The sequence below is a fragment of the Centrocercus urophasianus genome, unplaced genomic scaffold, assembly GCF_019232065.1.
Source record: "Centrocercus urophasianus isolate 14NV4802_14NV808 unplaced genomic scaffold, USGS_Curo_1.0 seq_16, whole genome shotgun sequence".
NCBI lineage: Eukaryota > Metazoa > Chordata > Aves > Galliformes > Phasianidae > Centrocercus > Centrocercus urophasianus.
The window spans coordinates 32,548,558-32,571,765 of record NW_024884711.1 but is presented as its reverse complement, the minus strand read 5'-3'; the positions used below and the strand labels follow the sequence as shown (position 1 = coordinate 32,571,765).

At 35.2% G+C, this 23,208-nt stretch overlaps 1 protein-coding gene across 1 annotated transcript in view; it reads left to right on the top strand.

Moving 5' to 3' along the window:
- ODAD2 (outer dynein arm docking complex subunit 2) overlaps positions 1-23,208 on the top strand; it is a 74,250-nt gene that overhangs the window by 4,123 nt on the left and 46,919 nt on the right. The window contains exons 5-11 of the mRNA XM_042817427.1: positions 388-494; positions 938-1,074; positions 2,025-2,141; positions 5,778-5,995; positions 6,928-7,044; positions 7,249-7,393; positions 22,893-23,039. Coding sequence (XP_042673361.1) covers positions 388-494; positions 938-1,074; positions 2,025-2,141; positions 5,778-5,995; positions 6,928-7,044; positions 7,249-7,393; positions 22,893-23,039 — 988 coding nt within the window. The remainder of the gene's footprint in view (positions 1-387; positions 495-937; positions 1,075-2,024; positions 2,142-5,777; positions 5,996-6,927; positions 7,045-7,248; positions 7,394-22,892; positions 23,040-23,208) is intronic.

The following is a 23,208-nucleotide window of genomic DNA, read 5'->3' as shown; positions in this document are numbered from 1 at the left end:
TCCCTAAAGATTTTGCTGTAGGTGTGGGTACGTGTGTGCCTACAAGTGTTTAGGTTTTTTATTGCGTGTGTTTTGCATTTCATAGCAAATTGAAGTAATTTGTACAAATAACAAAGTAGCAGTTAAGTATTTTCAAGGAACTGATTATTTCTTCGTGAAAACACTTGAGTCTGTTTCATAGTTACAAGAACTTCCTACCTGTGAATTAAATGTCTTTGAACTAATAGGTAAAACAAAGAAAATCAATGGTAAGTGACCCATCCCGGACCTCAGTTGCTACTACTAAAACTTTGTGTACAAGAAAAAAATCGTATTGTATTCCATTTTAATATCTCAGTGTGCATCCTTTTGGTGAATAGATTTTAGACTGTTTTATATTAATTGCAGAGATGTAAGACTAAACCCAGCTGCTGTGAATAATGAAGTGAATCTTCTCAAGAATTTCTCTGGGAAAGGAGAGAATACAGTACTGGAATCACTGGAATACACATCAGGTCCAAATTTTATCATATCTAGCATTTACGTATACCTTTATTGAAGTACTTGACTGTTACATGGAATGTGTTAAAATAATTCCATTAATAAATTAAAATTGTTGTTTTTTTTTTTTCCTCTTTAAAGATAGGAAGTCAAATAAAATATATTTTCAGATATGGAATGTGCTTCTCTAGCCTTTACTTAGAGAAATATCACATGTCTTCACTAGAAGTAGAGGTAATAAACTGAGTCCTTGAACATGAAACGTGTTAGGCATAGTCACAGTTCTTTGTTGGGTTAGGCTGTGGTGCACAGAGTTTTGTATGACTGATTCCCAACAGAGTGTGAATACTTAAGTGCAACATATTGTTCAAGGAGCTTGATTTGCACGTGTATTATACTAATCTTCAGAAAATATAATTCTAAATTGGATAAAAACACTAATGCTAATTGGTTACAGATTACACATTCTCTAATGGATGCAGAGCTCCTCCATGGAGACAAGTGCACGGGGAAATTTGTTACTTAATCATCAAACCACACGACACTGATCCTTTGTGTATCACTTGCAGCACAGCAGGAGTGTTTTTAAATGGAGTAAGTAATATTAAGGAATACCATAGAGTAAAAAATATTTTTATGTGCTACAATAAAAAGTCCATCAGGTTTGGGGTAACAGTATTGAAGATGTAGAGTTAGTTTGCTTATACTGATGGAGAAGAAATAGTAATCTAGTAGTGGGAAGGAATAATATACTAATTTTCCCATACATTTAGAGTGCTTTTTCTTTAAGCTCTATAGCAGGAGTGTATTCAGTGTTTTTTGGTAGCAGAGCTTGTTTGGTCTTTGCATGTGCCTGAAGTCCTTCACACTACCCCTATTGAAAGCACTGTGGGACTAGGTACATCTCTAGGTCTTCACTGATCCTGATCTAGGATGTGATGTCACTGTATGGCTAATACTGATGATGCTTTATATTGTCACTCATACATATGAGCTTGCATTTGTATTCTTATAAGATATAAGCAGTTCTTTCTACTTTCAGTGAAGCTATTCAAGAAATTCTTTATCTCTTTTTGTCTGCTTTTCATTCCAGTTAGCTCTTTGCAGATTTTGTAGAGGGATAATAGTCCTTTATTTAGTTTAAGCAGGGACCAATATTTTGAAGAGAAACTGATGTCCATCAAGTGTAACTTTACGAAATGCTTTTCCTAAGAATTAAAAAATAGATCACGTTTAGTTTGTTTGCTTTTGTTTGTTTGTTTTTTTGCTACGAGTCCTAAATCCTTTTCAGTTGAACAACATGCAGTACAGTGAACTTTAACTTGCAGAACTGCATATAGGACCTTAATTATCTGATGGATCCATAGAGGTGATCCATGCATTTTCAGTGTCATTTACTGAAGTCTGATGAACTCTGTGCTAAGTGTGAGGCTTCTGCACCTAATTCTTTACAGTGCATGACCCATGTGCTCTTTGGCAGTGTTTTATGATACAGATTGAATTAAGCAATACTGTTAATAACTTCAATTTATTCTTTCTTGAAGGGTGAAATAAAGGGTAAAGATGAAATTGACTATGAAAGAAAAAGTGATGTGTATAAAGATATTGTCACATTTTTAAGAGAAAGATCACCTAAGTTTGTGGAAAATATGGCTAAGCAGGTATGTATATATTGATTGTAAGCGTATATTCTAGTTTGTACAAATGTATATTGATAGGAATCACATTATAGACCTGAATATTGATGTTCTATATCAAAGTTAAATCTTTGGTTAAATGCAGAATTTTGAAGTATGAGAGATGCCTTCATTATTTTTGTTTGCACATTCTCAAATCTCAGTTAAATACATGCTTTTTGCGAATAATTAAGTTGTGGTGTAAAAAGGGAGTTATTCTGTCTTACAGAAGTAGTAAGTTTCATCCTTACTCTAATCACACCTTGAATTCAGACTTGTTATTCTAACCAACTTAACTTCCTGATAATTGCGATGTAACTTAAAGTGCAATAGCTGCCAGTTTACATTCAGATAGTTGTTAGTTAAGAAGTACTGACATCACAGACTTTATTTTATGGCTGGTCTAAACCTTCTGAGATATCAGTTTGTGCTTCAGAGTAAGTTAGCTCCACTGTCGTGAAATGGAAAATAAAAACCTTAATAAGCAATAATTATTAATGTGTAGTCTTGAATAAAACATACATGTGTTCAAGATTTCAGGAAGGTACAATTCTTCTTCACTTTTGTTTATTTGAAAATAACAATTCTATGATAAAACCATGAATTGTGTGCTTAAAAGAAAGTCTTAGTGTCTGTTTAAAGGCACAGAGTTGACTGGGGTTCTGTTACTTGTGGAGAGGGCTTGTACTCCTTGTGTCCAACTACACAGCCTGTTCCTCTGTAGCATGGCTTCAATGAAACCTCACCTTCCCTCTGGAATCAGCCTGAATGCAGAATAAACCTGCATTGGAATCTAATGTATCTGCAAGCTTTATGCAACTGATACTGGTTCAGCTGGTCATGTCCTTTGCAGATGTTAGCAGAACCCAGCCCAATCACAAAAGAAACAAATAAAAAAATATAAAAGGAAGAACTGCTGTTGTATGCATATGAAAAATTTCTCAGGTCAACAGGAAGAACAACATGAGCAAAGCTAGAGTGCTTACCTCGAATATGGCACTTGATATGTAGTATTAATACTAACCCTCGTAATCCTTAATGTTATTAAAATTGCTTACATTTTAGAATTGGGGACTCAAGTTTTTGGTTTTTCATTTTCTTTACTTGAAAGCAGATACTACACTATTTCAGTTATAGTTCTATCATACAGTGTCATGAGGTTTGATCCAGCATGTGAGGTCAGTTTCTAATTTTGCATAAAAAATTCTACTTGTCTTCTGATGTTATTCCTTATGGAACACTTGAAATGTCAGAGTAGGAAAATATGATATCCTTACAGAAAAGGTCAACTTTTTATGACAATATTTTTCCATGATCGAAACCACTTGAATTTTTATCTTCATTTTTTGTTACTCAAATATAAGTAGCCCAATTTTTTTTTTTTTACAAGAACTGCCTGATTTAAATTTCAGAGCTAAGAGTTATGTGTCCAGTTTACACAATCACTGTTGTTTCAGTCACTCAAAAATGCATTTGCCATTTGTTTAGAGCTCTAAATTAGAGTTAGAAGCATCATGTTTTGTTTGTTAAAACAGAATCAGTTGTGCCACTACAACTGTAGTTGTTCCATCATTCCTGTTATTAAAAAAAAACCAACACATTTTTTTCAGACTTCTGTTGTGCTTATAACAGATTAATAGCTTTGTGGTAAAAATCATTACCAAAAATTATCTTAAGGAGGAAGACATTAACAGGGAAAATTTCATTTGCTTAGGTACCAGTCTGGGGAGGTTTAGGGCTGATATTTACTTTTTTGAGACAAGAAAATTTGACAGTTCTGAAAGAACAGTACATTTTAAATTGTACACATAGGTACAGTAGCTTATGGTAATGGAATTAAATTTGTAAGTTGTTTCGTTCAAAAGTGCAATGAGTGCAGAAGTTCTAATGTGGATTTTACTTATCCTGTATGCAAATATTTCTTTAATCTTATATCTACATATTGGTTTACATTTCATAAATGGGCCAATGTATGAATGTTTAGGTCGTTACTGTTTTAAAGCATTATCAAAGTGATTTGGCTTCATGTGATGGTCATGAAATGTAAAATAAGTTGATATTTTAATATTTTTCAAAATTCTAATTCTAAATGGCAATGGAGCTGATAAATATACTGTAACTATGTTTAAAAGTTAAGTGTTTAAAAGTTAAATAAGACTAAGCAAATAGAATTTACGTTGTATTCCTTTAGTAGTCGTATAAATAATTGATTCTGTATTCCCTGAAGAGTGTCATCCATGCCATCCTATTCAATAGGAATATCCTATCTGGTTGCCTTGCTGATGAGCTTGTTTAGTACACTCTGCATTCTAAAATTAGAATATAAATGAGTTATTTCTGTCGTGCAGCACTACATTTGTGTTTAAAGGAAAATCACCTCTGCACTAGAACTATAAAAAGGACAAAAAAACTATTTTCAAGATCGCCTGTATGAAATAAAGTACAAGTGGAAACCATTTTGGTTTATTTTCTGAGGAGCGTTTCAAAAGGCTAGTTATGTACACGTATATTGCAGAGCCAATTAACTTGCTTAATATCTTCTTGGCCTTGTTTGTTAGCATCTTCAAGTGCTGTGTTGGCATACACTGCTGTAGGAAATATACTTTTAAAAACATGTTTAGCTGGTGTAGCAACAGCATCAATTCCCTGACAATCACGGTAAATTGCCTTGTTTAGAGTATCTTTTTGGAATAGGAGAATTAACAAGAGTTAATTTATGATAAGACAGTTGGGTTAGCAAGCTAGGAACAGCCCATTCTCATCAGAGACTAATCGAAGACAGATCATACTGTGACAGTCTCCTTAAAACTGCCTTATATCAGATACAAAAGAATGTCTTTGCCTATCTGGTAGAGACAGCTGCAACAATAATGAGTAACGATCATATGCTATCTTTCCTGTAAAAATTGAGTATGTTCCAATAGAAAATAACAGTTGACAGGAGTCTTTGCTGTTCTGGATATTTTTGATCAGCCATGGTACCAGACATTGACAGCTGAAGGATTGGTAGGTGCCACTCAGCTCTGTTTTGACATGTGTCTTGTTCACCATTGGCTCTTTTGAGAGACAGAAAATGAAAAAAACTGAAATGGAAAGCATTTATATTAATTCTAAACTATATCAAATTAAATTACTTGGAACTGAAGTCTAGCAGTTTATTATAGCCTATTTTCAGTTTTACTTTTGTTTATTTTTTTGATGGGATTTTTTTGTAAATGCTTTGTGCAAGGAAATATTTATTAATATAAGGAATCCATAGAGAGCAGAATGACCAAGTCTTAAAACTTATTGGGCATTAGGTTCTATAAAAGTGTTTGTATTGCAAATTATTTAACATACTAGGAAATGAAATACACTTAATACACAAGTCTATTCAAGAAATTCCAAATCTATTTATTTCATTTATTTTGAAACTTTTAGTCTGCATGCATTTGCTTTTCAGATTAACCTAACCTTTCATTCCTTTAAAGGTAATCTCATTTTATACCTATAATTTAATTCTACATTTAATAAATACATTTTTAAGCCCTTCACCTCAAATTTTGCTGATAAGTTATTGTTTTAATGTCCATTGCTCATTTAGAAGTATGACTGGCAAAACCTATCTTCTTCTTTTGTAAGGAATTTACATTTTTTAAAGAACTGACACATGAGAAAAATGATCAGCATGTAGAAGTAGTTGCTAAGGTCTCTGGCCAATCCCCAAACCTTGATGATTACACAGAAAAGAATGAACATGAGAAAAAGAAAAGTTCTGCTGAAAAAAGCAGATCCACTGACAAGAGGACATTAGAACCATCTATGAAGTGGAAGAATATTGGTCTTTCTGCTGCCCGCAGGTAAGTAGTTATCTTTATAATTGAATTTTCTGTAGCTCTCCCTAACTTGTGCTAGCAATTACTGTTATTTCTATTTTAGTATGACCAACCCAGGCAAAAAAGTACATTTCGTTTTCACAGCACAGTAAATTAGGAACCAAAAAAGCACCAAAAGTTTTCCTCAGTTGGGCCTGGGACTCTTCTTGAAATACAAGGAAAGGAAGATACATAATATTGGGCCCACGATCAAAACAGTGGAACAATTCAGTGTCAAGAACAGCTAAACAGACTAGGACTCCTCTACCTGGAGAAAAGATACCTGGAGGAAAATGAGAGTTTTGAAAACATGAGTTATGACTGAAGAAGATGTCTGTTCTAATACAAAAAACATAGGACATCAAGTGAAGCGAGTCTCAGTGAGACTGAAAGTTCAGAACAAAGGGACCTATTTTTTTTCACAGAACACATCTAAGCTCTAAAAATATTATTATCATTATTATTATTATTTGCCACAGGAAGTTAAAGTCCGTTCATTTTCTTGAGATAAAAAAAAGCAAGCCGACAAATTCATGGGAAAAAAAAATAATTCAGAACTGCTTATGTGAGGACACTTAAGATTTCCCTGAACCAAAATTTTCTGAGAAATATTCTGGAAAAAAACGATTCCTCTGTTGATCTTGTACTATTACCTAGTAAGCTGCTAGTGGTCATGGTTGGAGATGGTATGCTAAGACAGATGAACCAGTGGTCTGGCTGCATATACTTCATTGATCTTGTTTTACATACAGGTTGGCATCATGCAAATTTTAAAATATTCCACTGTTTTCATAAAATAAAATTAGTCATTTAAGATACAGCATGTTTTCTTTTTAATGAAATCTACTGTGCAGATTCATAAAGTCGTATGTGCTGATATAATCTGTATCCAAACATAGCTTTTTCTTACATTTTAGTGACAAAGTTGCAAGAGAAAAAGAACAACAGAGAAAGAGTACTGTATCTGGGAAAAAAAAAAAGAAAGCCTCTGGTACTTCTTCTGAATCTGTTAAAACACGATCAGCTTTAAAATGGTATGGCTTACTTGTCTTTTCTTCAGAATTTTAATTAATATTTCCTGTATTTACAGTATTTATCACCATACTTAGTGTTTGGTAGTGATAATCACGTGTTTCCAATGCTATTATTAGTCAGGATTGTTATATCTATTTAACATATGCTTGTTCATAATCCTTTAAAGCTACCTAAAGTGAATGATGGTCTTCATTCATTTTTAGTAAAATATCAGACATGTTTGAAGAAGTTAGTGAAAGTTCTTCAGAGACTGATGAAGATGAAGAACAACCTGTACGTCACCAGGAAGGAAGCACTGATTTGCCATCAGAATACTGGGGAATTCAGAAACTTGCAAAATATTTAAGGGTAAGTTAGGAGTATTGATTTAAAAAAAAAAAAAAAAAAAAGCCACTTTCTTTTTTTCTTCTCTACATCTGAGGACACCATATCAACTTCTCGTTCTTTGTATCTTTTTTTTTTTTTTATTTTACGATAGCCCTGCCATGTCACATGCTTGAAGACTTGAGCTGTTTGCTTTCCTAACACCCACCCTTATTCCCCTGCATTTTTATCTGCTGTTTTTGGCTTATGTAGACCCTTAGATTAAGCCATCTGTTCAGTGTTATTTAAAACTTAAGATGGTATAATTTCTTTATTAATTATTAGGTTTCTATTTTGCTTTTCGAAACTTTCCAAGATAGTTCTTTATGTGGATAGTAACTTTCAGGAGTTTTTATTAAAACTGAATACTTGCCTAAAGTCTTTCATCAACTATGATTAACGCATGACTGAAGTAGTTCTAACATGGTCTTGTGTCTGGATGGTTTCTCTCAGTGAGCAGGAAAATATATGATAAACAGATCCTCTAAAGCAAAAAAGGCTTTTTACACAGAGTTGTTGAAAATCTTTTGGAGTATACAAGTAAAGATTCTTAGACTTCTGTGTATGTCTGAAAACAAAACAAAACAAATCCCCTCAACTCTTCTGGAAAACTCTAGAACTAGTCATGTTTTTCTCTCAGGAAAAATTCCTTCACAAGTTTGTACAGGAATTTAAGTAATGTAAGTTACTAATGAAGTTGCTGGTTTATCTGTTTTTTTTTAGTACAGCTGCAGAGCATACACATCCGACAGATAAAAATGATTGTGTTGTTGTACTTGTTGGTACAACAAAATTACTGATGAGGAGTAAGAACAGATTGATCTTCTTCCAGTCCTTTCAGCATCAGAGAAAAGTATTTTAATGCACTCTCAGTGTTTTTTCTTAGCTCATGTATGTGAGACCTGTGCTACTGTCCGTAGCCAGAGGCATGGAAACAGATGGATAATACAAGTCTCTAAACTCTTTATGCTTCATCCTTTCTAGATTTAACCTCTATATTCTTGTCATTTTAGCTACTCTAAAGTAAATCTTCATGAGTTTAATCTGATATAACATCCAGCAAGTAACTTGTTCAGCTATCCCTGATGCTGAACACACTACATATATGATTTCCATGATACAGGTTGTTTTTTTGTTTGTTTGTTTTTGTTTTGATTTGCATGTGAGTTCAGTCCAAGATGTGGTTTTAAAATCTTTCAGTTGACTGATAGCTTGTTTCTGTTTTATGGACCACGTCTTTGTACCTTTCTGAGAGTTGAGAGAAATAACCAGGTTGCTTTTTAGTAATAACCCTCAGATCCTCCCAGAGAGAATACTTGAAATTCATTACTGTTGATGAACGCCTAGAAATCTTTTCATTGGCATATCTATGAACCGCCCTCTTTAGCTAAATGGCTCCTGATGATGTAGTTCACAAACTTTCTCTCCTCATTAGATCCTTCATATACATACATTTAGATTTTAGCACTGGACATGATTCAATACTGAAACATATTTACATTTGTTTGAAACCATTTTGAGTGAAGTATGAGAAGGGCAAATAGGAAAATAAATTTTTCATGCTCCTCCATTTTAGAAATAAATGTATTTTATTTGAAATGTCAACACGCAAAATTACTCAATGGCTTAGAACTAGAATTAGAATGGAGATCCTGTAGTGAGTACCTGGTAAGATGTATTTTTAATACAAAATTCCATCATATGAAAAGACTTTGTTTTCAGAATTTAAACGTATACTTGTTCATGTTTTAATGTACACCCAAGTCTTCCAAGCTATTTAAACTAGGTATAAATTAAACAAAGTACTTGAAGATATACTTAAAATAGTTCTCTGTCAATTTTTAGCTATGTAAAGCAAGAAATCCCTAGTGTCAGATAAAGCTGAAAAGAGATGCCTCTGTGCCATACCACAGACAGTGGTTGAAATGCTTTATTGATGGAGTGCTACTTTAGCCTGCACATGGAATTAATTTTAATTCAAGTATAAATACTGCACTTCTGGCCAGACTTGGAAGATTTTTTGGCAATCTTGTTGTTCTTGTAGGCAAGTGTTCTTGACACATGCAACGTAAGAGAACATAAATTTATGACTGCAATATTTAAGTATCTACAAACATATTTACACAGAAGCATACATTTTGGAGGGTTTACGTTTTGAAAAGATGAATACATTGTTTGCACACTTTAAAAATCAAAGGAAATAAATAATAGATGTTAGAAAATGCAGTCATTTCTAGATGTGACTATTTTTGAATATCTGCTGCAGTAAACGTGATTTACAGTTCAGCAAGACTCCATAACATTAATGTACAAACACAAAAGTTCCATAAAACCTGGAAAATACCTGGTTTTTATGGCTCTATTAGATTACCATCTTAAAAAGACAGTTGCATCCTGTATAAAGTAAATTTGCTGGGTCCTGTGAATTGTACTTGCAGACAATGACAAGGACAAAAATTCTAATACAGTGGAAATTCCCTTCTGACTTTTTGCCCTTCCCTGTTTTGCCTTTCTCTGTGAAAGAGCAACCATGTTGGAATTGCTCCACTGGGAAGCAGCTGCTTCTGTGGTCTGGCTCCTTGTCCTACCTTCAAGCTTCCCAGAGCTGCGAAACAGAGCATAGAGCATGTGTCTGATTGCCATGTCTCCTCATTGGCTTAAGAATGGGCAATAAAGGAAGATCAGTGAGGTTGGTGACAGCATTGTGTTAAGAATCTGTTGGGACTAGATTGGGTAAATTTGGAATGAAGAATTGTTAATATTTCAACTAAGTGAATTCTACTGTTACAGCTTAGTTCCGATTTTACATTATCTATTAAAATAATGTTTCTGACATATTGGATTTCTGGAGGAAGGACTGCATTGTACATGTGAAAAAAACTTAAGAAATAGAGTGAGGGGGTCATATTTTACACCAACTTTTTTGCTAGAATAGGAGATCGAGGGGTACCAGTACTTTACCTTCTTTTCAACAGAGCTGAGGTTGATCACTGGGAAAAAAAATTATCAAAAACCACTCTACCAAAAAAAAAATCAAAAACAACTCAAGATTCATCTAAAAGTCCTAATTTTTTCTCCTGGGAAACTGGCTCAAGGAATAAGTATCAAAGAAATCTAAGCTATCAGTCTAGTTTTTATAATGCAAGTGTTACAATGAGTTGGGAAAGAGCTACATCCCCTTTGCAGTGTAAGCAGAGCTAAGATAGAAGACTGTCGTGGCTGGTGGCAGAATTTATTTCCATTTCTTAGGGAGCTCAAACTTATCAGTTACAGAAATGGAATTTGCAAGAAGACACAATGGTTCCTTGGCTGAGATTTTTGTACGTGGAGAGTACTAGCATTCTTGGGAAAGAAATGTACTGGTTAAAAATGCAGGTGAAATAATGAAAATATGCAGGAAAGCTCTGCCAGGAGCTAAGATGAAGAGTTTAGAAAGAAAGGTTAAATAGATATTGTTGATAAACAGTCTGAGAGGGTTTTCTTCCCAATGAAAAGGCAGAGAGACATCTGGAGATTGATATTTTCATGGTTGGGGCATATCAAAGTGCAGAAAATCCATGTGTGAATGAAAGGAAGAAGTGTGGGCAGGAAAGGTTCAACCTGTTGCAGAAACAGGGAGCCTGTTTCAGAACACTGGACTCAGAGTATCCAAAACAGTCTTAAATGGAAGAAGCGTGTGTGTCTGGGAGTTCTTTTGCACTCTGTGGGGTTTGCAGTGTGACATTTCTCTGCCTGGGGGGAAGGGAGAAGCAGCAACAATGGCATACACACTATTATATATTAGTAGTCAATCAGAGTTTTTGTATAATCTGAGATTTCTCGTATTTGAGGTCTGAGGTTTTAGTTATCTGAAACTTTCTCATAAAATTTGTGGCAGAAAACATTCAGCCTTTCAAAATAACCAATTATTTTGTTGTGCAAATGAAAGACTTGCTGAAGAGTGTTATGTAGCAATCTCATCCCTCCTGAAGTTTAGCAGATCGTGTATACAGCAACACTTTTTAAAGAATCAATTATAAATTTATGGCACTTGGTTAAACACTGATATGGCTTATAGGTTTTTTTTTTTTCAATTTTTGTATGAAATAGAGGATAGGTACACTATTTCTAACTGCAAAATTGAGAAATCTAGCTTTCTTAAATTACAGTGATACTGGCAATGTTCCATATACTTAAGATTACATTGTACTCATTATAAAATCTTAAATCAGCTTCATAAAAATGTATGGATTAAGAAATCAGTTGTATTTTGGGAGTAGCAGAAAAGTAATTTTGTTTTATTTTCAAATACTGAATCTCAAAATAGCTCTGAACATATTAGTCTAAGGAATAAAATAGTCTTCTAATACTGATTCATCTCAAGTGAAACTAATTAAAAGTTATTTTAAATCTTGTAAAAAAAAGAAAAAATGGCATTAGTATTGCAGTGTATCCTCTAAAACATTACTTGCTGGTCTAGTTATTTTACATATTGCAATACCACTTAAATATTTTCTGGTAGCAATAGAAAAAGTCTAAAATTGAATGTTCTCAGATATCGCTGAATATCAAACTGCACAGAGAAATGTAAACACCACTTCTGAGGAACTAACTGTCTTTTTTGATTTGGCTTCCATTTTCCTGGGAAGATTAACTGCTGGGTACAACGGTACAACTATAATTGGATAGCTGGATGTTAACATAGATGTTAGGAACTTGGGTAGATATGTAACTAACTTAGAAATTATTTTGTGTGCAATATTATTAAAGGGATTTATCTGTAATCGTGAAATTCAGTCCTGGATGTGTAATAGAAGCAAATATTACAATCTAATAGCAAAATATCTGTATAGGAAATGTGTTGCATGTTATGTTATTTTTTCCCACAATCTGTGGAAAAAGATGTTATTTTTTTATACTATCACGTTAGCAAGGCTTGCATTTGATTTTAGCTACTAAATTATTGTATATGAATGTATATAACATTTCCATATAAAATTATTTTACAAGTGCATAACGCATTTTTTGAGAACTGCCAAGTTTGCAAATAATTTAGATGACCTTATTAGTAGAGTATCTAACACTAAATCTTTAATCTGCCCTTGCAAAATATTCACTGGAGAGTATTCAACTCAACTTGAGGGTCAAGATGAAAAAATAATTTTATTGCAGTTTGGTGAAGTGGTAGACTGATATTCTTCAGAAAATACCAAACACATGAGACATAATCATGTGCCACCTGCTAGTGTTTCTAGGCACATATTTGGCTAACCTGTCAGCTTTGGCAAGTAATCTTTTTATAACCTTCACTTCTGCACTGTACGTGAACATCTCCTGTTCCCATCTTCTGGTATTAGCTGAGATTTTCTTTTAAATTTTTTGGGAAAAAAAAAAAAAAAAAGTGAATGCTGAAAAAACAGTAGGATAAAGACATGGAAAAACTATTTTTTGTAGTTAAGATATGTATTTTTTAACAATTTAGCCAGTGCTAGTCCTGAAAAAGAATTTTTATGATAAATTTACTGGGTAGGAAATATTGGCAAATGGAGAACTCTCATATTATTATTATTATAATTGGCAGCTCTGAAGAACTTGCATAGCTCTCTCCTCAAAATACTGTACAATCATTCCTAATCACAAGAGACATATAAAATATATAACTGCCAGTTGATTTTTGACCATAAACACCAACTCTAATGTAGAGGTAGAGGTTAATTACTATCCTAAGGATCACCCATTTCTATGTGTTTCCTAGCTGATGTATTGAGAGACAGGTCAGAAATTAAAAATAAAATAAAATAAAAGTAAAATTCAATGAAAAACAAGGAAGAATCATAGAATAGTTTGGCAAGGTACCTTTAAGATCATCTGGTTTCAACTCCTCTGCTGTAATCAGGGACACCTCCTTCTAGACCAGGTTGTTCAAAGTCCCATCCAGCCTGACCTTGAATGCTTCCAGGCAGAGGGCATTCAGAACCTCACTGGGCAACCTATTCAAGTATCTAACCACCCTCACAGTAAATAATTTCTTCCTGATATCTAGTCTGAATCTACCCTCTTCCAGTTTAAAACCATTTGCCCTCATTCTGTCACTACACACCCTTATAAAAAGTCCCCAGCTTTCCTGTAGGCCCCCCCCCCTTCAGGTACTGGAGAGCCACTGTAAGGTCTCCTCAGAGTCTTCCCTTCTTTCAGTTGAGGAGCCTCAGCTCTCTCAGCCTCTCTCTGTGAAGGAGATGCTCCAGCCCTCTGATCAGCTTCCTGCCCCTCCTCTGGACCTGCTCCAACAATGTCCTTGTGTTGGGGGATGCAGTACTCCACGTGGGATCTCATGAGAGCAGAGTAGAGGGGCAGAATCACTTCCCTTAACCTGCTGGTCATACTTCTCTTGATGCAACCCAGGATACAGTTGGCCTTCTGGATTACAAAGACAGCTGATGTTGAATCTTACATCAATTGACACTCCTAAATCCTTCTCTTCAGGGCTGCTCTCAAAATGTTCTCCACCTAACCTGTATCTGTGCTTGGAATTGCCCCAACCCAGGTGCAGGACCTTGCACTTGACCTTGTTGAACTACATAGGGGTGGCATGGGCCTGCCACTCAGGCCTGTCCAGGTCCTCTGGATGGTATCCCATCTTCTTAGCACGTCAACTGCACCACTGAGCTTGGTGTTGTCTGCAAACTTGCTGAGGGTTCACTCGATCCCACTGTCCATGTCACTTACAGAGGTGTTAAATAACACCAGTCCCAGTACTGATCTCTGGGGATGCCACTCGTCACAGGTTTCTGCTTGGACACTGAGCTGCTGAATGCAACTCTTTGAGTATGACCATCCAGCCAATTCCTTTTCCAGTGAGTAGTCCATTCCCCAAATCCCTTTTTCTCCTATTTGACAACTGGGATGTCATTCAAGACAGTGTCAAACACTTTGCACAAGTCCAGGTAGATGACATCAGTTGCTCTTCCTTTATCCACTGATGCTGAAACTCTGTCATAAAAGGCCACCAAATTTGTCAGGCATGACTTGTCCCTGGTGAAACCACATTGGTTACCACCAACCACCAATTTGTCATTTGCCTTATTATCGCCTTCAGGAGGATCTGCTCCATGATTTTGCCAAGCAAGAGGTAACAGTGACTGGCTTGTAGTTGGTTCTGTTGATTTTTTTTCCCTTCTTGAAAATGGAGGTTATATTTCCCCTTTTTCGGTCAGTGGGGAACTTAGCCAAACTGCCATGACCTTTCAAATATGGTGGATAGTAGCTTGGCAATTTCATCTACCAGTTCCTCAGCACCTGTGGATGGATCTCAGTGGTCCCATGAACCTGTGCACCTTCAGGTTCTTTAGATGGTCTTGAAGGGTCTTCACTTACAGCAGGCAGATCTACCTTCTACAAGTTCTTACCATTGCTTTCTGCAACTTGTGTAGTGTTACTAGTGTCCTTCCTGGTGACAACTGACACAAAAAAGACATTGCACACTTTAGCTTTCTCTGTATCCCTTATGACCAGGTCTCTAGCTTCCTTCCAGAGAGGGCCCACATTCTTCCTGATCTTCTTTTTATCACTGATGATATACCTGTAGAATTTCTTTTAGTTTTTTTAATCAGACCCCTGGACACTCAGACAGCTTCTTTTTAGTCCTCCAATGTAACTTGTTCCTGCTTCCTTTTCCCATAGATTTTCTTTTTGAGTTTGAGTAAGACCAGGATCTCCTTGTTGCTCCACAGAGGCCTCGTGGCATTCTTTTATGTCTTCCTTTTTGTCTGCTTCTGGGCTTGAATGAGATGCTTCTTGAATACTGACCAGCTTTCTTGGACCCCTCTTCCCTCCAGGGCTTTCTCCCTGCCAAGTTGTTCCCTGAAGAGGTTGAAGTCTGCATTCCTGAAGTCCAGAGTAGCAAGCTTGCTGTGCACCCTCTTTGATACCCTAAGGATTTTGAGCTCCACCATTTTGTGGTCACTATAGCCAAGTCTGCCCTTGAGATTCACATTACTCAGCAGCCCTTCCTTGTTGTGAGGACAAGGTCCAGCATAGCACCTTTTTTGCATGGGCTCCTGTACTACTTGGAAGAGGAAGTTATTATCAACATAGTCCAGGACATTGCATGCTGCTATTACAATTATTCTACCAGTGTAGTTTCCCATTCCAAAATTATTCCTTTCTTGATCACAGAAATTAATATGACTATTTCTAGAGGGATTTGTCAGACCTTTTGGACACTGATGAGGGGAGGCAGAAAGCTTTGCATTTAAATACTGATGAGCATTGAAAAGGATGGCTATCCTGTTGCATGTGACTTATGAGTATGTAAGTCTTTGCTCTCCAGAGCAATTTCTATGCTGCAGCATAGGAAGTTCCGTACAAATGTGCGTAAGAACTTCTTTACGGTGAGGGTGACAGAGCACTGGAACAGGCTGCCCAGGGGGTTGTGGAGTCTCCTTCTCTGGAGATATTCAAGTCTTGCCTGGGCACCCACCTGTGCGACTTGGTTTAGGGAACCTGCTTTGGCAGGGGGGGTTGGTCTCGATGATCTCTAGAGGTCCCTTCCAACCCCTACAGTTCTGTGATTCTGTGATTGTTCTGAAAGTGAAGAGAGAGCTGAGCAGTAGCTGAGATTTGGAATGTCATGGTAAAAACATGTGAATGAGCAACCTTCTTCAGGTTTGGCCTGAGGAAATTTGTGACCTGTTACTTTGCACAAACAAGGTCCTTTCATTAGAAATGCTGAAGTAAATCATTTGTATATGGTCTGCGTCTGGTTTTGTGACAGTGGAAACTGAAGACAGTACCAAGACCAAGGAAGGTGGCTTCTCTTATAGAGAATGGTGGAAGATGAAGTCATGCAATGTGTGTATGCTGAAAGGAACTGTTATGGAGAGGAAATTTTAGACAGTTGTTGAATCTGAGTTCTTTCACGCTGGAGTGTCATTTGAAGCCTATGTTTTGAGTTGGAGGCAATCTAAGACTTACTGCGTAGATGTGGTTGCTTCAAGATACTCTGACAGATGAAACTGAAGTCTGAACTCTGTTATGGCTACCAAAGGTACTACAGATGGTGTGTGGTAGCTAAAACTGAAGCCAGAGCTAAAACTCAGGATGACTTCAGTGTTTACACATTCTCATGAATAATGCCATTTTGCAACAGCAGTAGTTTCTGATTGATCTGTAAGATTAAATCTCAGATTAACATATATTGCAGCAATCTGATCTAGAAATCATAATGGGATTGTGGGTTTGTTGCCCACTGTATAACCTTCTTACTTTTCTCTGCAGATTTGTTTGGGTTCAGAAAGAGTAGTCCATTGTCTCTACGAAATTGTCTAAATGCAACTGGAGAACAAATACACTCCTAACATGAAAATTTCAGAAATGAGCAGATTGTTAAGACACAATGTATGTTTCCACATGAATTTCACTGACTCTTCAATCCAATTGCTAAGCACCAAAAATGAAAACTAACAGAATGGGTATATGTTTAGGCAGAATTTTCGAGAAGGAATCACATTGTTTAACAAAAACTTCTGGTTCACTCAGAAAATAATAATAATAATAGATTCATTCTTTTGTTTCAAAGTCACTTTTTTTTTTTTCAATTTCATGAAAGATCATGACAATTTTTACTCACTGAGCCTGGGTCCTAATGTGTATGTTGCTTCTGCCACTGTGACACAGGAGCAAGGTGAAAAAATTAATCTGTAACTAAAATCACACAACTTCTAAGCACTGTAACTTGTAGTCCAACATAAACGTTTTGGATTGTGTGATTTTTAATGCCTGTTATTTTCCACTGGCTTTAGCTATAATCTAACCGTTATGGTTTACGCATTGCCAGGCTGTAGCCCAAGAACTCTGGAAGATTCAGGAAGTGGGGAAGGGAATTATTCCACAGCTGAGTTATACTTGTCCATAACTCATCTCTAACAAGTTGCAGCTTGTATGTCTTATAAACTAAAATGAAAAATTGGAACTTGTATTTAAACCAGAACAAAACGAAGTGTTTGAAGGTTCACTAGCATAGAAAAATTGCTTTGCTGAAGCATGTCATGCATACTATATTGCAGTTCTCAGTCTTCCATTAAGCTTTATCAAAATTTATTTTAAATTTCCAGCAATAAATCACAAAATGATCTGAGATTTGAGATAGTCAAGTTCAATATAAAATCAAAATGTTGGAAAGATTTAAATTAAGAGTTCTGTTTTGTACTTTGCTACTTGTTTTTACTTTCTTGTTTTGTAAGAATAGTAGTTTGGGATGGAATTCCACTTTAACCATGGTGTTGTTCTATGAGTTTCTTTTCTGGTTATATTGAATCATATTAGTCTAAATCCAAATACAAGTTGAATGTATTAATACAAAAATACACCTTTGAATAAGTATATTTATAAAAATGCTTCTGAGTCAGAAGTTGTATATATTTCATTTTTCTTTAATTTTTTGTCTCACGAAACTGAAATGCACTGCAACTTCTTTATAATAATATTATTTTTCCATGCGTGTACGTACATTTTCCTATGAATTGGGCAACACTTTTAGAATCTGTTTCATTATAGCCTTGTTAGTACTTTTATTATTTGTACTCCCATAACGCAGCTATTGGAGGGTTAGAACAAAAAGCAAAGAACAATGCGTCCCCTAACTTGGACTGTACCAGATGAAAATGGGTTAGGTATTCCAAGAATCTCCTATACAGCTCCTTACAGTCTCAGCTCTTTGAAGAGCTAATGTTTCCAACTGCTGGTAGAACATCTGCAAAAACGTTCATGATCCAGAGATTACTCCAGAGGAACTTCTGTATCTTTCTCCTGTAGTCTTACTGAACTGAAATCATGGTTTCAAAATTTAAAGTTTTATATTAATTGAGAAGGGTTTTATGTAGGATGGGATATGTGATGTTGAAATCTTAATCTTGTACAATTAATTATCTATTATTACATTATAATTGAGGTAATTGTTTAAAAGAAGACAATGAGATATTAAAAATATATTCATAAAATTTCATGCTAATGAAAGTTTATGAAAAAATAAATGATAGAAATTAGGCCTAGGAAGACATTTACTCCTGCTTACTAGCAAAAATGAACAATTCTTTGCATGTTAATTTCTCTATCTTCTTCACAGTATTTCTTTTCTTCAATGGAGATTTCATTACTGGTAGAAACAGTGTATTCAAAATACAGATATTGTGTACATTATTTTTTTCTTATACCTAGTATAAATCAGGCCTGATACTGGGTAACTCTGTCGTCTCTTATCCACAAGCAACATGGAGAACACACGATTGTCTTTGTAGCTCTTAGTTCTTAGTTCTGTCTTTCTGCCCCTGCTGTTGTTGAGGAGAAACCAGAACTTGAGATCCTTGAGCAGTGTCTTGGGGGCATGCTGTACTGGAATGCATTTTTGCCAGAAGCTGTCAGAAGGTGTCCTCTGGGCAGCCTGGTCTAGTGGTTGGCAACTCTGCACATAGCAGTGTGGTTGAAACTAGATGAACATTGCGGTCCTTTTCAACCCAGGCCATTCTATGATTCTGTTATTCTATAAATACCCCCAAAGCAAAGCCCAGCATTCTTTGAGATCCTATGGAAAAATTTCTGAAAGCCTGATGCAAGCAAAGGGGACCTGGATGCAGGTAGAAGTTCATGCACCTTGCACAAGTTTGCATCTTGCTGTGCAGTCAGCATGGACTGACTGATAATTTCAGCCAACTGGGGAAACATCATCGAATAAGGATGTTTCTAATATTGAACTGACAACCAAGCACTGGTCAGAATTCATTTATTTATTTGTTTTATTATTGAGTTCTGGATGTAAATATGAGAGCACTCCTGAAAACTGGAAATGGCAAAGAATGTGGAATAACTACACAACATCTGATACGCAGATCTGAATTGCTTGGCAGGCTGTCTCCATTCAGTTCAAATGTATTTCATGATGCCTAGCTGTGAAGTTAGACAGGCATACAGAATTCAGAATATACATGTAACAGTGAGGGCTGCCTTCAGAAAACCTTTTTAAGAATGAAAACATAACTCAGCAAATTTTGTATGACACCTCTGTAGCTTTCACCATTGCTGAAAATCCTTTTTAAGTTGAGGAAGGAATGTAAAGACAGACTCCACACCCTGCTCAGAGTTGTAATGGAGAAATTTTCTGGTAAGGTCACATACAGGTCTTTTTCTAGTCTTCCTCCCAGTGTAGAAAGCAAGATTGTACTCACAGATGTGTGTACAATCATTATCTCATACATCTGCCTTTGTATTAATACATTAGAATTTGTAAGTAGATTAATATATGCGTTATAGTATTATAATAGTGCTCTATTAAACACTTCAAAAATAAAAGCAAGAGAACAGAAGCTTTGCTACTCGTTCTACTTTAATTTTATACAGCTATCAGTTCTGTAATTCTCAGCTGAGCTCTGAGTATCAGAATAGAGACATTACATGCATTTCACAAAAGACATTTTACTTATAATCTAGCAGTAATGAAGTTCTACTTTCATTCATTTTGTGGGTATATGTGTGTTATACCAACGTATACGAAGAGAGGTAGACTTTGAACTAAATCTGTGCTTTATGTGAAGCCTTAAAATGATTATTGCCTGTAGGGTTTATTTTCTATCCAGCGTACCAGATTTCAAATGCTATAGCAATATGATGTAGGTTTTATGTCGACTAAGTGGAGGGGTAACTATTTCTGTGCATGTTAAACTTTGTAAGTATTGGAAGACCTGCTGAAATGATAACTCCAAAAAAGAAAAAAATGATTTTTGGAGCTGCAGTGTCATATTTAATAGAACTGATGCTTCAGAACATATGACAAAGATTTTATTGTGATTTTATTTTAAAAATATAGGTTATGTGCTTTTACCATCAGCTTTGAAACTGAAAAATTAAATACATGTATATATATACTTCTATATATTCAATATAGGAAAAAACAAATTGTATTATTTTGTAAAATTTGGGCCATATTAAATATCTAATGCCAAGCATTCTGCATGTAAGATAAGTGAAACATGAATTACTATATTATGTGCAAATGTAGTTTCCCTATAGGAAGAGACAGCATAGGTTAGCAATATAATTTAAAGCCAAGTAAATCTCAAAGTCTAAGCTGTATGAAAAGACCAGAAACTTTACTAAAGGATAACTGTTAATTCTTCTGAGCTACAGAATATCCTGTCTGGTTTGCTATCATATTTTGTAGACTTTCACTAAAAGAGATCATTTAAACCTTAATATGTGGACAAACTTATTTCTATAGGAAAATATTTGAGAAATTGTTACAGTATTTTATTCTGTAGGAATAGATCAGAATATGTTCTTCGAGCTAATCACAAGTTTCATTTTCTACTGAAATCAAAATTATAACAAAACTAAAAAAGATAATAAAATTGTAGGAATCTTTCTTCAGTACAATATATGTTACAGATGCTTATAGATGCATTTAAACAATTTGCTGTCGAAAAATTCTGTGGATGGGTGTAGTTGCAAGAAATGTAAGTGAAAATTGGCTATGAAGTGCCATCCACGTATACTTCATTGATAATCAGAAATGTTTTACCTGTTATAATTTATCAATCTGAAACTTCGTCAAGTGTTTTTCTCTCACTGATTTTATAATATTTTCTCATTTGTGATTCTCTACTACCTTTTATGTTGAAGAGCATGTTAAATTTAAATACTTTTTTACAGTATATTTGTTTTACTGCTTCTGTTTACATTTTAGAGATATGCTGCAAAATGTTAATGTTTTTGCTAGATCTATTTGTTTTGCTTCACAAGCATTACTCATCTTCTATATGTTCTGTATTTCAAAATGTTGTGCTCCGATTAACAAATTTTGGGGAGTGTTGCCCTCAAGTCCTTGACAGTTGCAGAGGTGTCATTTAAAGGAGATGGGCTTGGTGGCTCAGTTCAGATCTGGATGTGAGCCAAGGCTTCTCTGGAATTCAAAGGCATTTTGGAGATTGAGACAGTAGTTCAATTTTCTGTGTGCACTAAGTTGTAACTTCTTCATGAGCACCAGTTGGCATTGTTTGTACACTCCAGCTTCTATTGCAGTTCCATTGTAGGTCAACCCTCCTAATTTCTGTGCAGCTGGATTCCTCCCTGATTTGATAAACACTGAATCTGCATTATGAGTTCAAAATAATCCATTATTATCACATCGTTTAACTTTCTGCCTACCGTTCGATTTATTTTTGGCCTTTCTCTTAGTCTCAGCATAGTAGCTGTTGCTAAGATATACTCTATCCAGTCTTGACTGAAAAAAAATTTCCACTGCTGGAAAATTTAATGTCACTCAAAGTAATTTCTTCCAAAAGATGATTAACAATGTAGTCAAAAACTCACACTTTACTCCTCATGTAAATTTGAGTACCTTTAACTTCAAATCACACATCATGCTGACTTGCTAGATTGCTCTGTGATTACATTACTTTTTCTCACAGTTGTACTCTTTCATTATGAATAAATCATGCCTTAACCTACTTTTTAATAAACTGAATAGTGCATCTCATGTCTGTTTCGTAACAACAGTCTTGCAGGCTTACAACAACTTCTATTCACATGTAAGTGAACTTGAATTTGGACTTGAAAAGACTGGTCTGGGGCAGATCATAAGTCAGTGTAGCCCAATATCCTGACTGCAAAAGGAAGGGAGATAGAATGTTCACAACAAAAGTTTTCTTTGCTTAAAGCTCTTCTCTTCCACTCCAGATGGACTAACCTTTGATTTCCACAAATGTGGGAAATTTGCTACATAACTTACAGTAATGTGAACCTGCTTGTAATCTACCAAGGAAGAAGAAACCAAGACCCATAAGTGGATGCCCAGGGCAGGATAGGAACATGGCAAATACAAGTCTCTCTAATATTCTCCCAGCCCTACCCGTGTGTAGCTGAGGCAGTTGAAAACTGAGATATTTATGATTTACTTAACTTCGACTGATTATTTTTCATGAAATCATTCTTCTGAAGTATTGGTTTTCATAGAATCCTTTCACAACTAATTCTACTTGTCTAATACCTTTTTTAGGAACAAACTTCTTCTATTTATTTTTAACCTGTTTCCTATTATATCTCAATATTAAGAGAGACAAAGTCAGTATTAAAGGAAACTTTGAATGGTCAGTCCCTATATACTTGCTCAGTGCCATCCCTAACACTGAAGGCCTCTTCTAGTCTGAAAGAACCTTGAATAATTTTTGTTTCTTTCCCCTCAAATATTCAATACTTGACTATCTAATTTGCCAGTCCATTCTAAATAGGCTGTATTGGTCATTTGTCATCTGTGCTAATTATTCTCACTTCAATCTATGTGTTATTTGAAGTCTTGATCAACAATTCCATTTCTTATTATGTCTATATTATTTAATAACATAGAATAAAAAAAATGGAGCAGATTTCTTCTTTAGAAGTAGTTTTACTAGAATTAGTAGAAGAGATTAGTTTCATACTTAATAGTCTGTATATATGTTAATTATTTGCTATGTTTTAGGGAGGTAATCCAACAGCTACTGTAATTGCACTGTGTGCAATGAGAGACTTCAACCTTTCTCAAGAAACTTGCCAGCTGGCCATCAGAGACATTGGATGTCTTGAAGTGTTAATTAATTTGCTTGATACAGAAGAAATTAAATGTCAGGTAAGCAGCTTTTTTGAATAGAGCAGTAAGCATACCTTTTCTATTAGGATTTTTTTTTTCCAGAATTTTTAGCTTGTATAGGATACAAAGTAATGATTTTTTTTCTCATTTTATTCCTACATTTTCTCAATTTCAAGGACTCCTTAGAAAAAATCATTTTCCTTGATTT